General features: G+C 45.7%; 1 protein-coding gene across 6 annotated transcripts in view; it reads right to left on the bottom strand.

The window, feature by feature from the left end:
- RARA (retinoic acid receptor alpha) overlaps positions 1–12,460 on the bottom strand; it is a 171,446-nt gene that overhangs the window by 84,998 nt on the left and 73,988 nt on the right. Inside the window, exons 1-2 of one of the 6 annotated variants that reach the window (XM_030220666.1) lie at positions 5,051–5,736; positions 4,507–4,678 (exon numbers count right to left, since the gene is read on the bottom strand). The exons of 2 other annotated variants lie outside the window; for them this stretch is intronic. In XM_030220666.1, the coding sequence (XP_030076526.1) occupies positions 4,507–4,675 (169 nt within the window). In that variant the 5' untranslated portion in view covers positions 4,676–4,678; positions 5,051–5,736. Of the gene's footprint in view, positions 1–4,506; positions 4,679–5,050; positions 5,737–12,460 lie in introns of those variants that run through there. 3 more of the 6 variants (XM_030220665.1, XM_030220669.1, XM_030220667.1) reach the window with 3 other exon arrangements.

Here is a 12,460-nt window from a genome sequence, read left to right as displayed (position 1 = left end):
CCATCTTCACTTAAGTTTCCATTAAATGTTCCCATTACTACTACTACTACTTAACATTTCTAAAGCGCTACTAGGGTTTCGCAGCGCTGTACAGTTTTACAAATAAGGATAGTCCCTGCTCAAAGGAGCTTACAATCTAAAGGACGAAATGTCAAGTTGGGGCAGCCTAGATTTCTTGAATAGAGGTATAATGGTTAGGTGCCGAATGCGACATTGAAGAGGTGGGTTTTGAGTAGGGATTTGAAGATGGGTAGGGACGGGGCTTGGCGTGTGGGCTCAGGGAGTTTATTCCAAGCATAGGGAGAGGCGAGGCAGAAAGGGCGGAGCCTGGAGTTGGCGGTGGTGGAGAAGGGTACCGAGAGGAGGGATTTGTCCTGTGAGCGGAGGTTTCAGGTAGGAATGTAAGGGGAGATGAGGGTAGAGAGGTAATGAGGGGTTGCAGATCGAGTGCATTTGTAGGTTAGTACGAAGATAAGGCTTACTGGCCTCTAGTTACCAACTTCCTCTGTATTTCTAGTTTTAGGAAGAGAGACCTGCATCCTCTCTTCTCCAGTCTCCAAATGAACAGATCCTTCTACAGCACCGCTCTCAAGTCTAAAGCCGAGGACCCACAACAGGAAAAGCAGAGCAGGGGAACGGCTCAGCCTTCAATTTTAGGAATAGCCCTGAAATGAAGGTAAAAGGGGACAGGGAAAATACTTCACGGAAAGGGTGGTGAAATCATAGAATGGCCTCCAGGTGGAATTGGTGGAGACAAGTACGCAGGATCTCTAAGAGACAGGAAGTGATAGTAGATGGGATATGTCGTTATCTACCTTCATTTTCCTGTGTATCTATGCTTCAATTTCTCAAAATTACTGGGTGTGCTAAACACAACACAAATGACCCCTCCTTGGATATAGCTAGGATGTTTGTTCAAAGTTGAAGACGCTGAATCACCCACAGAGCCAGCACCTATGGTTCTAGCTGAAATTTATCAATGTCTGTCTGTCTTTTCCTTACCCTATTCTCCTATGTACAGCCCACTCCCTAAGATTACAGCATCAGACTCCACTACCTCAATATCACTCCTCTGCTTTGCCACTTCTTTCTGCTCTTAGTCCCAGGTCTTCTTCTTTCTTTTTAGTTCCATGTTGCACACATTTGTGACTTCTGTTATGGCCACATTTATTCTGTCTTGTAAGACATCGCCTTCCCTGTGTGTCTCCTCTTCAGCTGTCTGTGCTTTACTGGTATCAGTGTGACGCATGCATGGGTCTCTGATAACGATCAGCACAGCAACGGCATCCACTCCTTCTGTATACTCAGAACTACAAACACAGCCAAAGCAGGGAAGCAGGGGAATTTTCAGAAGCACAGAATGCCAATCTCTCCAAGAATGAGCTCAATATCCGAACCCTGATTCTAAAGCAACTTATTTCAAGTGGGGGATTAAAAAACAAAAACAACACTAATTTCCTATCATGGTTGCATTATAATCTCAAACTCCCTCCATGTTCTTTCTCTCCCCACCGCCCTCAGCGCGACATAAACCAGATGTGCACATGGTTGGGGGAGCCAAGCTTTCGCCAGCATACTCAGGACAGTATGGAGTCTCTTAATTGGCACAAGCTCACATTTCTCTTCCGACTTGCTGCACAACTTGACAAATCTCAATTTATAAAGCAGCTGATTATGAGAGATGCTGCCAGGGTGCCAAAACATTGGGGCAGCAGGCGGGAGAGGGGAGGCCGACCCATTAGGCTGCTGCCTTCAATCTAACACTCCCTCCCACCTCAACCCCTGCAGGTGGGCATATAGTCTAGAATATACCCCTGGCTTGTATGTTTAAACTGGAGACAAGCATACAAGACCTCTCATGACATCGCCTCAGCCTTCTGAGATTTTTTTTTCTTTTTAAGATTAAAGGATATTGCTGTTATTAGATAAATGTGTATCATCCCATCCACTGATTTTCAGAATGTCTGTGTTGGGGGGAGGGTGCAAGGGAACCGTTATAATATGTTTCCGGCACAAATCTGACTTCCAACCACTTTTATACTATCTCTTGACAAAGCTGTTTTAACAAATAATTATTATATATGAACATCTGGGAGCCACCATCAATGTGGAAGGCCTGGGAATACAGTTACTCTGCGTGACCAAAAGGCAAAAAGGGCAGATAAATATGGCTGTGCTTTGTTATGGGGGGGGGGGGGGAAAGGCTCCAGAAACCCTGTGGGTTCTGCCCTCCCCCCCCCCCCAAAAAAAAAACCCCAAAAAAAAACAGTGGCATGCAGCCAAGGAGTGCACACTTTGGAGGGATGGGCAAACAGCCTCATCCTTCCTCATCCGCCCTCAGAAGTATTTGCGAAGCCGGGGTCCATATCAGACTCAGCTATCACAAGAGCTGGAAAACAGCTGATGATTAGGAGCCCAGGGATACACACTATTCATTGCAGATCATAATATTCTGTATCGAAAGCGAATGTGATCACACACTGCTCTTTCAGGACTGAAACTGTTAATCAGAAATAACACAGCGAAACCTCTAACTAATGCCCACACACACACCCCCCCCTTCCCCAATCTGCAATGTTGGGATTTATTTATTTTTATTTTCAGCACTTGATATACCGCAAGTGATCCCTGAGGCGACTATGGAGTGGAGGAGTGGCCTAGCGGTTAGAGCACTGGCCTTGAAATCCAGAGGTGGCCAGTTCAAATCCCCACTGCTGCTCCTTGTGATCTTGGGCAAGTCACTTAACCCTCCATTGCCTCAGGTACAAACTTAGATTGTGAGCCCTCCTGGGACAGAGAAATAGCCAGTGTAACTGAATGTTAACTCACCTTGAGCTACTACTGAAAAAGGTGGGAGCAAAATCTAAATAAATAAATAAAAATTTGAGATTCTACATGGAATGTTGCTATTCCACTAGCAACATTCCGTGTAGAAGCCTGCCCTTGCAGATCAGCAACGCGGCCGCGCAGGCTTCTGTTTCTGTGAGTCTGACGTCCTGCACGTACGTGCAGGACGTCAGACTCACAGAAACAGAAGCCTGCGCGGCCGCGTTGCTGATCTGCAAGGGCAGGCTTCTGTTGCTAGTGGAGGAGTAGCCTAGTGGTTAGTGCAGTGGAACATGGAATGTTGCTACTATTGGAGATTCTACATGGAATGTTCCTATTATTGATGATTCTACATGGAATGTTGCTGAGTGGAGGAGTGGCCTAGTGGTTAGAGCACCCGTCTTGCAATCCAGAGGTGGCCGGTTTAAATCCCACTGCTGCTCTTTGTGATCTTGGGCAAGTCACTTAACCCTCCATTGCCTCAGGTACAAACTTAGATTGTGAGCCCTCCTGGGACAGAGAACTATCCAGAGTACCTGAATGTAACTCACCTTGAGCTACTACTGAAAAAGGTGTGAGCAAAATCTAAATAAATAAATATGCGGTTTACAATTTCTATTACAGGTACTTTGCACAGGATCAGAGGACAGTTAAAAATTCACCTCTCTGCACTGAACTTCCTATGAGAAATAAAAGGCTGGTGAATTTTTGTTTATCTTCTCCTTGGATACCTGCGACGGGGCATCCAAGTTCATCCTGAATACAGAATGGAGGGTCCCAAAAGGGACAGGAGAAGAAATGGGACTCCGATGCAAGGTACCTATCTTTCAAACAATCCTAAAGCAGACATGACATGTCAGGGCCAGGCAACTGGAGCATTTTCTTTTCTACAGCATCTTTGTGGGGGGGGGGGGGGGATGTCAACCTATGCTGGGTAGGGAAGGCTAAGCTTTCACCTACAAAATGGAGAAAACCAATAAAATATCAGGCCTAAAGTAGCAGAGATTGAGCCCAGCTCCTCAAAAAATACCCGACCTCAACCACCAGCCAAGAAATACAGGAAAATATAAATCTGAGGTGTGCCCCCCCCCCATCCCCATGCATGATAGAGCCAGTGCAGGTGTGTTTTTATATACACACATACAGAGAAAATGCTTCTGCGGATACTCAAGATTTTCTTTAGACTTAACTCCCTATGTGGTTCTTATACCATATTCCTAATAGGAATCAAACCGTGCCAGGGTTGTTACAAAACACACACAAATATTCTTTACACAGTTCATTAACCTGTACTTCTTTCTAGGTGTAATTAAGCTTCGTAACAACCACAAGGATTCCTGATAGCAAGTTGGACTGTGTCCTTGGTGTAAACACACCCAAAGGACAAGTAACGAGGAGATTAAAGATCTGAAGCAAAAAAAAAAAAAAAAACAACAAAACAGAACAAAAAAAAAACCCAGTGGTTTAAAGTGGCTGAAAGGATTGAAGCCATGCACAAGGACTCAGAGACGAGGGAAGAAAAAGCAAAGATCCCCCTCCCTCTAGGGAAAGGAAGGCCCAAGAACGCCCCATCTGCAACCTAAAGATTCCCATTGTGTGAGCAAAAGCCCTGGTCAAAAACTGAGGAGCTGCCCCATTGATTCCCCCACCCATCCCAAACCAACAGCCCAGGATACCTACAGTGACTGGAGCTGCTCCACTGCTGGTTCCGGATGGGGGTACCATAGTGGGTGGCAGTGCCCAAGCCCTTTTCCTGGATCAGACAGCTCCGGTTTTGAGTGTAAAAATCCATCATGAGGAAAGGATTTGTGCTGGGATTCAGTCCGCTCACCTCCACACTCTCATACATGGTCTGGTGGGAAAAAAGTTTATTTGCTATATCTCTACATAGTAGATAGGTAAGTCTCTTTTCATTCAGGTACCAATAACTAACTGTCCAGTCACCTACTCCCAAAAATAAGCTCACAAGCAAGGATTGAAATTCTCCTCAGTTGTAGTTTGTTATAAAAATTCAATAAAATGTTTGAAATTTTAAAAAATGGTCACATCAAATGTCCCTTATTCTGCCCCCCCCCAAAAAAAAATAAGACAATAAAATAAAAATTCCAATCCCAAACCATTAAAATATCAGTGTGCCAGGCCCAGTAAAGGTGGCTCTGTACAACAGATGCCCTTAGCCTCACCTCCTCTCCCCCCCCCCCAAAAAAAAAAAAGTCAAGCTGACCCTTAGCACTTCATTCCGATCAGTGGGAAGCAACCCTTTCTAACTCTCTATAGGAAATCCACGTCTAGTCTAGGAAATGTAAGCTCCAAAAACCACATCTTTAGGCAGCAGCTCTTAACGCCCGCCCCCGCCAGAGAGGGCAATTCGGATTTCCTGCGTGTCCCAATCACCTCGGATGCCCCTGCTCGACTGCAGTCTTCTTTAGTCCGCAGCACTTTGATGCTGCCGGGACATCCCTTTGCGCATTTCCCAGGCTGGCCAGTAGGAAAGGCACATTTTTAAAATGCGAGGAAGAAATCCAGATCAGAGCCAGAGAACCAGGATCACTTTCTCGGGCTGCTGCTGAGTGACTCCGCTTGCAGTGGGCGCAGCCAGGACTCGCAGATGGGGCTTGAAACCGTTTCCAGGGGGTGTTCCGAGACTCGCTCCCTTTTGCAACGGCGGAGTCGGACTGATTCAGTTTCCTAGTGGTACCTGGGCACTGCTTGCTCCGTGTCTCCCTGCCAGGCTGGGGCCGCTTTCCTTCCTCGGCTCTCGCCCGTATCTCTGATAGACTAAAGCAGCTGCAGAGGCTCCTCCCCTGTCTGTAACCCTTTCCTTGCCGGCTCTCACTGACTGTTCTCATCCGGGGTTCCAGCCTGCGCTCCTTCCGAGGTTACCCGATTCCCCATCCCCGCCGCCTTCCAGTCCTCTACTCCATGGTTTCTCCTCATTTGCTTAATTTTATGCGGCTGAACTTTCGCTGACCTCCCCCTGCATACAGCTTCACCTCCCAATGACCCCCTCCCTGCCAATTACGTCACAGTCCCAGCGCCTTTTTTTTTTTGGGGGGGGGGGGGGGGGTTGGCTCTTCACCATGCCTGCCAAATGCGGCTGGGAAGACGCTTTCATCCCCGGCTTCTGTCCAAGCCTTACAAAACGAAAGTCAATCAATGCATGGGCTCCCCCTCCTCGGTTTTTGCGATAGAGTCCGAGTCTCTCTCCCCCCCCCCCACTTAATATTGCATCCAAGTGCTTGCTGGGATCTGCAGTCCTACTTCTGCATCAGGGAGGTGGAAGTGTTGCAGAAAGCCAGGACTGGGTTTCCCTCCAACATCCGGGTCATTGGGGCACCACTGTATATCTAGCACCGGGGCCAGCTGCAGACGACACGCCTGGGCTGGGAAAGGGCTTGGTTGTGCCACACCGCTCACTTCCATCCCCAGTCTGCGAGTTTTGTCTTTTACTAATAAAGCAGGAAAGTACTGGAGGGAGCCAACTTTGAATCAGAATTTTGATAAGGCTTAACAGCCTTAGACTTCCTCTCTCTTCTTAACTGATTAAAGCACAGGGCTCCCACAGCCAGTTCAATTTTCAGGATGCCCACACTGAATATTCACAGATAATAGGGCTGCAGTAGATTTTGCATGAATATTCACTACAAATGCCCTGAAAACTTGAGGGTCGGTAAGGGGAGACACAAGGACTGGTGTTGGTATGCCCTGATTGGCAAAAAAAACGGTGTTTTTCAGGTTGGAGTGGGTTTGTTTTGTTTTTGGGATATTTTTTGTGTGTGGGGGGGGGGGGGGGCTTTGTTTTCAGACCACCACAGCCCCATTCTCTTCCAGAACAATTGCCCAGGCATGGAGTGGCTTTTGAAGATTGGGGGGGGGGGGGCAAAACAGAAATGAAGCAGCCAGGAAGGAATACCCTAGCAACTCTGCTACTGGAAAAGCTCCTAACTTGGCTCAAAGTCCAAGAGGTGAAGGCTCAAACTAAGAAATCTTAGGCTGGGAAACAGGCCTCAGATAAAGAAAGCAGCAAGTCCAGGATCCGTTTTACTCTGTATGCTTGAAGGAGTGGAGGCTGTTACTGAATTCAGACTGTGTGAAAGCACTTTTACAGCCCCTGTCCTTCTCCTTTAGTACTCACAGCCAAATAGTCACATTATATTGGGGATGGGGGGGGGGGGGGGGGGGAAAGAGTGCAATAAAAAATAGTATATATTACTCCCCTCTTCTTTTCAAACTGGGGGCCCAGTGTAACTAAGCAGGACATTGAAGCTGAAGTCCCAGATTAGTTTACTAGTAAGGAAATCATTTTTACTCCTAAGCAAACAGACAAATTCACATTCTCTTGGATGGATCTGTTTTTCATATTGTAGGCTACAGTAATATCTACACAGGAAGGCAAAAAAAATCATCTTAAAAGATTACAATCTACCCAGAATACTGCATCCCGCTTAAATTTTCTCAGCGTGTAAATTTGATAGTGTAACTCCCTTATTGATAAATCTGCATTGGTTCCCTATTGAAGCACAGTTTCATGGTAAAGTTTGTGCAACTGCTTACAAAATACTTTATGGACTAGCACCTACTCACATGTATGATCTAATTTACTTACATTAAACACATAAGAGTAGTTACACTTCTTTTATGATTTAAGCTCGATTTATTTGGAATAAACTTCCGTTAGAAATCAGATTATTGCAAAGTTATTTTCATTTTAGGAAAGCACTGAAAACGTGTCTGTTTAAGCAATTCTTAACTGGTTGGTTGGTTGTATGAACTGTCCTTTGTAATATTATATTTTTATTGTTTTATCATGATTATGCTCTTGAAATTGCTGGATCTCTTCAGCTGTAATCCGCACAAAACCCAAATGGGTAATTGCAAAACTTAAGAACATGTGTAATGTAATACCAGGAAATGTTTATGACAGGGACTAGAAACCTCTCTCTCCAGGTTTAGGGCTGCACATATTTCACAGCCAGCTCAAAGAAATTGGGGGGGGGGGGGGGGGAGGACAGGCCTCTGCCAGGGTGCTGTAAAGCAGAACTCAAACAGACAGCAGCAGGGGTCAGTAACCTTCCACCAACCCAAATTACATCTGCCACCACTTAGCTTTCCTGGGAAAAACTTTCCCTTCCTGATTTGACTCAGATTTTTATGATCTGACAAGTTTTGCTCTCAGATTCAGGAAACTTTCCTGGCCTGACAATTTAGCTATGCTCGAGTTTAAAATACAAAAGAAAATATAGATATAAAAGAAATAATATACCATTTATTTCAAGCATTTTGGAACTACCACCCGAAGCAGTATACATCATAAACACAAGGCAGGGGAAGCAAAAACAAACTTAAAACGCAAAAAAAAAAATACAAAAACAAAAGTAAATATATTAAAAGCATAAGATAATGCAATAATAAAAAATACAGACAGGACAGCTCCTGGGTTCTGGTGCTGGTCTATATTTTCTCTGTGCTCAGCTTACATTTCTGGCCCAGTGACAGATTGTGCTGTTCCTCCAGCATTATACAGAGTGTGTCCTGCTCATTCTTTTATGGAAAGTCTAATTTTCTCTGTTAAGGTTTGGGATGTGCATCTTATCTCTTACTTTGCAGGGTACAGGAGGAAATGCATTTCTGTTTCTATCTCTCCAGTGCTACACTGGCTTCTTGGGTTTCCAGCTCAGTTTTGTCTGTATATTTCTATTTCTCAGTCTAATTTGTAGTCCCTTATTCTGTATTTGCTGAGGGCCTGTCCAAGTTCTGTATATGGGGCCAAGATGAGGTTTCTGTTTTCCCAGTAGGTCTTGTACTGCTTTTTGAGGTCAAGTCTAATTTGCACTGGGCTACCTTTTCATACCTAGGATTGCTGCTGTTTGAGTCCTGGGGGTTAGTTCTGTTTTAGTTTGCATGTGTTTTCAACAGAGTTTTGTGTTGTCCACAACAAAGATAATGACGGAAAGACTTTTTGTCTGAGATCACACTACAATGTGAATATTCCTTTTTGATGGGGAGTATTAAATGGAAACATTCTAATTCTGCTCGCATCTGTTAGGGAAGTTTGTGCAAAAGTGGAGGTGCTACAACCAAAAATATGGTTTTACACAACTATCCCCAATATCAAAAGGGGAGGGGGTGCTTTAAACATTTTAATGCAAAACGTAAGAGATATGCCAGAGCTATGGATGAGAAAGGGAGAAGCTCTTAAGAGTTAATCTGCAGGAGGCAGAACCTTCTAAGCCCAAGTGTGAATTTGTCTGATAAGATAAGAGCAGCCCTGGCCAGCCTTCTCTCTCCTCCTGAGGTGTGTGGCACAGATCGGCAACACAGCAGCCCATATACAAACCAAAATATGCACCTTAGGCGCAGAGGCCCCTAATGCCTTACTAATAACCTCCCCTCCCCCCCCACCCCCACCACATTAGTGCATTGACACTGTAGCACTGTTTGTAGTTTGAGCTTGGTGGTTGGTTGTTTACTTTACAGAAAAAGCAGCCCACCATTGCTAAGCCCCCTTTCCCCTGTCCACACAAATAAGGGTTTAACTCATTAACAATTATTTTCATTCACACAGAATCTCTCATCCAGAAAGCATAGCAGACTCAATGATATCAGTAACGTGCATGCAGCCACTTCCAGAGCATAGGTCTCGGGAGCATTATTCAGCGTTCGCACACAGGGCACCAGCAGAAACAGTGCATTACAGGGCACAGGAAGATAAAGTGACAGAGCTGAGATTAGAGCCCAGCTCAGAGTTCTGATAAGTAGTCCCCCTACTTCTATCTTCTACTTCGATCTGCTCATTTTGTTTTGACCTGGGGGTGTAATTCCCAGCAGCTAGTCAAGCAAGGTATTACAGTATTAAAATGTGGCAACCACATGACTATGGTCTATTTTCATGTGTCTTCTCCCCCTCCCCCTCTCCATTCCTGAAATCCTGGGTTAGATGTATCCTCTCCCACCCCAATCACCCTCTCATCCACTACCCTGCCCGTCCTTTGGGAGTGGGAAGCACAGCAGTCCTGTTATTAAAATCAAGAGACCAGGTCTTGCTTCCCAACTTGGAAGGGACATGCTGGGCCCCTCAGATTATCCCAGTGCCTAAGCAAGGGTCTCCCTACAGGAGCCATTGCACATTGGAGTGATCTGCTGCTGTCATCAAAACCTTCAGGATGCCCAGGGGAGGGAATCTTATATCTCCCCTTCAGAAATGTAAAAGCTCAGCATGTCTTTCTGAAAATCCCCTCCCCCTGGGTAATATTTAACTCATCAGCAACCAGAGCCCCCACCCCTTTTCCCCAGGTGCCCCTCAAGCATTTTCTGTCCCATTGTGATGCATTATACACCACCACCACCCCCTCTCCATACATACTTGCTTTTCTCTCTTTTTTTTTTTGGTTTTTAAAAGACCCTCAGATCAAAAATATTCCTTTCTTTGTCTCCCTCCCCTCCCCTTCCCCCACCTCCCGTCTGCACACTTCAAAAGCAGATCATTTATCCTGATCAGCTCTGCTTCTAAAGAGCAAATTCCAACCAGATCTGTCTTTCCCCTAAAATCTGCATCCTTCCCCCCCCCCCCCCCCCCCAAAAAAAAAAGTCCTCCCTGACAGGATGATAGAGGGCTGCCCAGCCCTAATGGGCCTTTTCCCATCCGTTCTGCAAGGAAGTCAGGAAAAGAAGCAAGCTAAGATTAATCTTTAACTTCGTGTCAAAGGGATGCAAGGATGAGGGGCTGGGTGAAAGCCCCAGCAGTACAGCTCAGATTAGAGGCTTAGGATTCATTTTGGGCAGTTCATGAAGAAAATGACATACAGTAAGAGCCTGGCTCCTGCCACCCACTAACTTCATCATTTATTCCTTGTGAGTTATAAGGCTAGACATCTTTATTCCTCTCCCAACAGGGTGCTCTGTAGAGGAAAATGCACTACTCCCCCTGGCTGCCAGGGTGGAACCTCGCTGGTGTTTATCATCACCCTCTTATTCCCACCTCAAGCCTCCTCTGCTTTCCTGGGTTTATCATCTGAGACTAGGGGGTCTCTGACCCCACCTCAACCAATTTAACCCCCTTTGTCCACAGAGCAGAAGAAAATAGTACCTAATACAGGGTATTTATCATTAATGGCAGCAGCAGCAGACAAAGACAACTTACTGCAGGGGTTTCACATTTGCCTACAGCAATGTGAATTGCATACAAACACTAGGGAGACAGCTGCACACTCTCTCCCCTCCTTCCCTGAAGCAGAGAGAGTTCATTGCCACCACTGGGTCGACTTTCTTCACACTCTATATCTCTCACACTCTCAGTAGGCATAAGCCGGCATGAACCCCTGCTGTCCACCATAGGGAGGGCTGAGGGTTGGTTGGGCACTGCTGCAGGTGGTAGAAGATGTTACTACACTGCTCTTTTGGCAGGTTGGTTTGGGGCGTGCCTGAGATGTGATACTGGGAGCACACAGGCACTAAGGAAGCACAGTCATCTGAGCCAAGCACAGGCTACATTTGGGGCTTAACTCACTGTAGATCCTAAGAAAAGAGGCCTCAGCAGTAGGGATCCACGTGTGATTTGAAAACCTTTGACTTCACATTTATTTAAATTAAAAAAAAAAAGTGATGCCTGTCTGGGGCCTCTGATGAAGCACAGCAAAACCCATATTTGAGACTCAGATGCACAACTGTGGGACCAGGGAGAGAAACAGCTTAACGGTTAGTACAGTGGTCCGAGAACTTGAGGACCTGGTTTCAATTGCCACTGTTCCTCCTTGTGATCCTGCACAAATCATGTAACCTTCCATTGTCCCTGATGCAAAACTTAGATAGTGAGCCCCCTAGGGCCAGAGAAAGTAATAAACGGCTTTGGTTGTACCACAGAAAAGCAGTTTATCAAATCCATGACCCTTTTAAATATAAATCTTCAAAAAAAGGAAGCAAACATTTTTTTAATGTTTTAATTACCAATCTGATTTTTAAAACTATCACATCAATCAACCAGAACCCAATAAGGGCAGTGACAGGCACCCCTTCGTGACCTTCCCCATGGATCCCATCCACCTTTCTCCACAGCCTGGCATAGATGGATGATGGACTGGAGCCGGTACCTTGCACTGGTGCTGCTTTTACCACCACAGATTCACCCTAATGGTTACAGCAATGGGCCAAGAACCAGGTTCAAATCCCACTGCTGTTCCTTACGGTCTTGGACAAGTCACTTAACCCTCCGCTGCCTCAAGTATAAACTTCCAGGGCACGTGCCTACAAGTACCTAAATTGTAAGTTACACTTTTCCAGTTGTAGTTCAGGGTAAGCAAAATCCAAAATCCCTTTCCACCTCCTTTGGAAGACTTCCTTCCTCCCCACCCCACCCGTGTGTCCCTTATTTCACAACTAGTGCCAGATCACGATGCACAGGGAAGGAAGACAAGGCACATTAAGAAGTTTCTCCTGTCCTAGTGTGACAGGGAGCAGCAGAAACAGAACTTCAAAAAGGGTGGGTGTTTTAAAATAAGGGCATGCTACCTCAATAACCACCTTCACACTTGTGGGCATTATAGTCCAATATTCGTCCAGTATATATGTACATTAGCTGCAATGCTCACCAGTTCCCAGTACAAAGGGCACACAGATCTATTAGTCTCACCCCCTCACT

Source organism: Microcaecilia unicolor, chromosome 12 (assembly GCF_901765095.1).
Source record: "Microcaecilia unicolor chromosome 12, aMicUni1.1, whole genome shotgun sequence".
NCBI classification, from domain to species: domain Eukaryota; kingdom Metazoa; phylum Chordata; class Amphibia; order Gymnophiona; family Siphonopidae; genus Microcaecilia; species Microcaecilia unicolor.
This window is presented reverse-complemented; position numbering and strand designations above follow the sequence as displayed.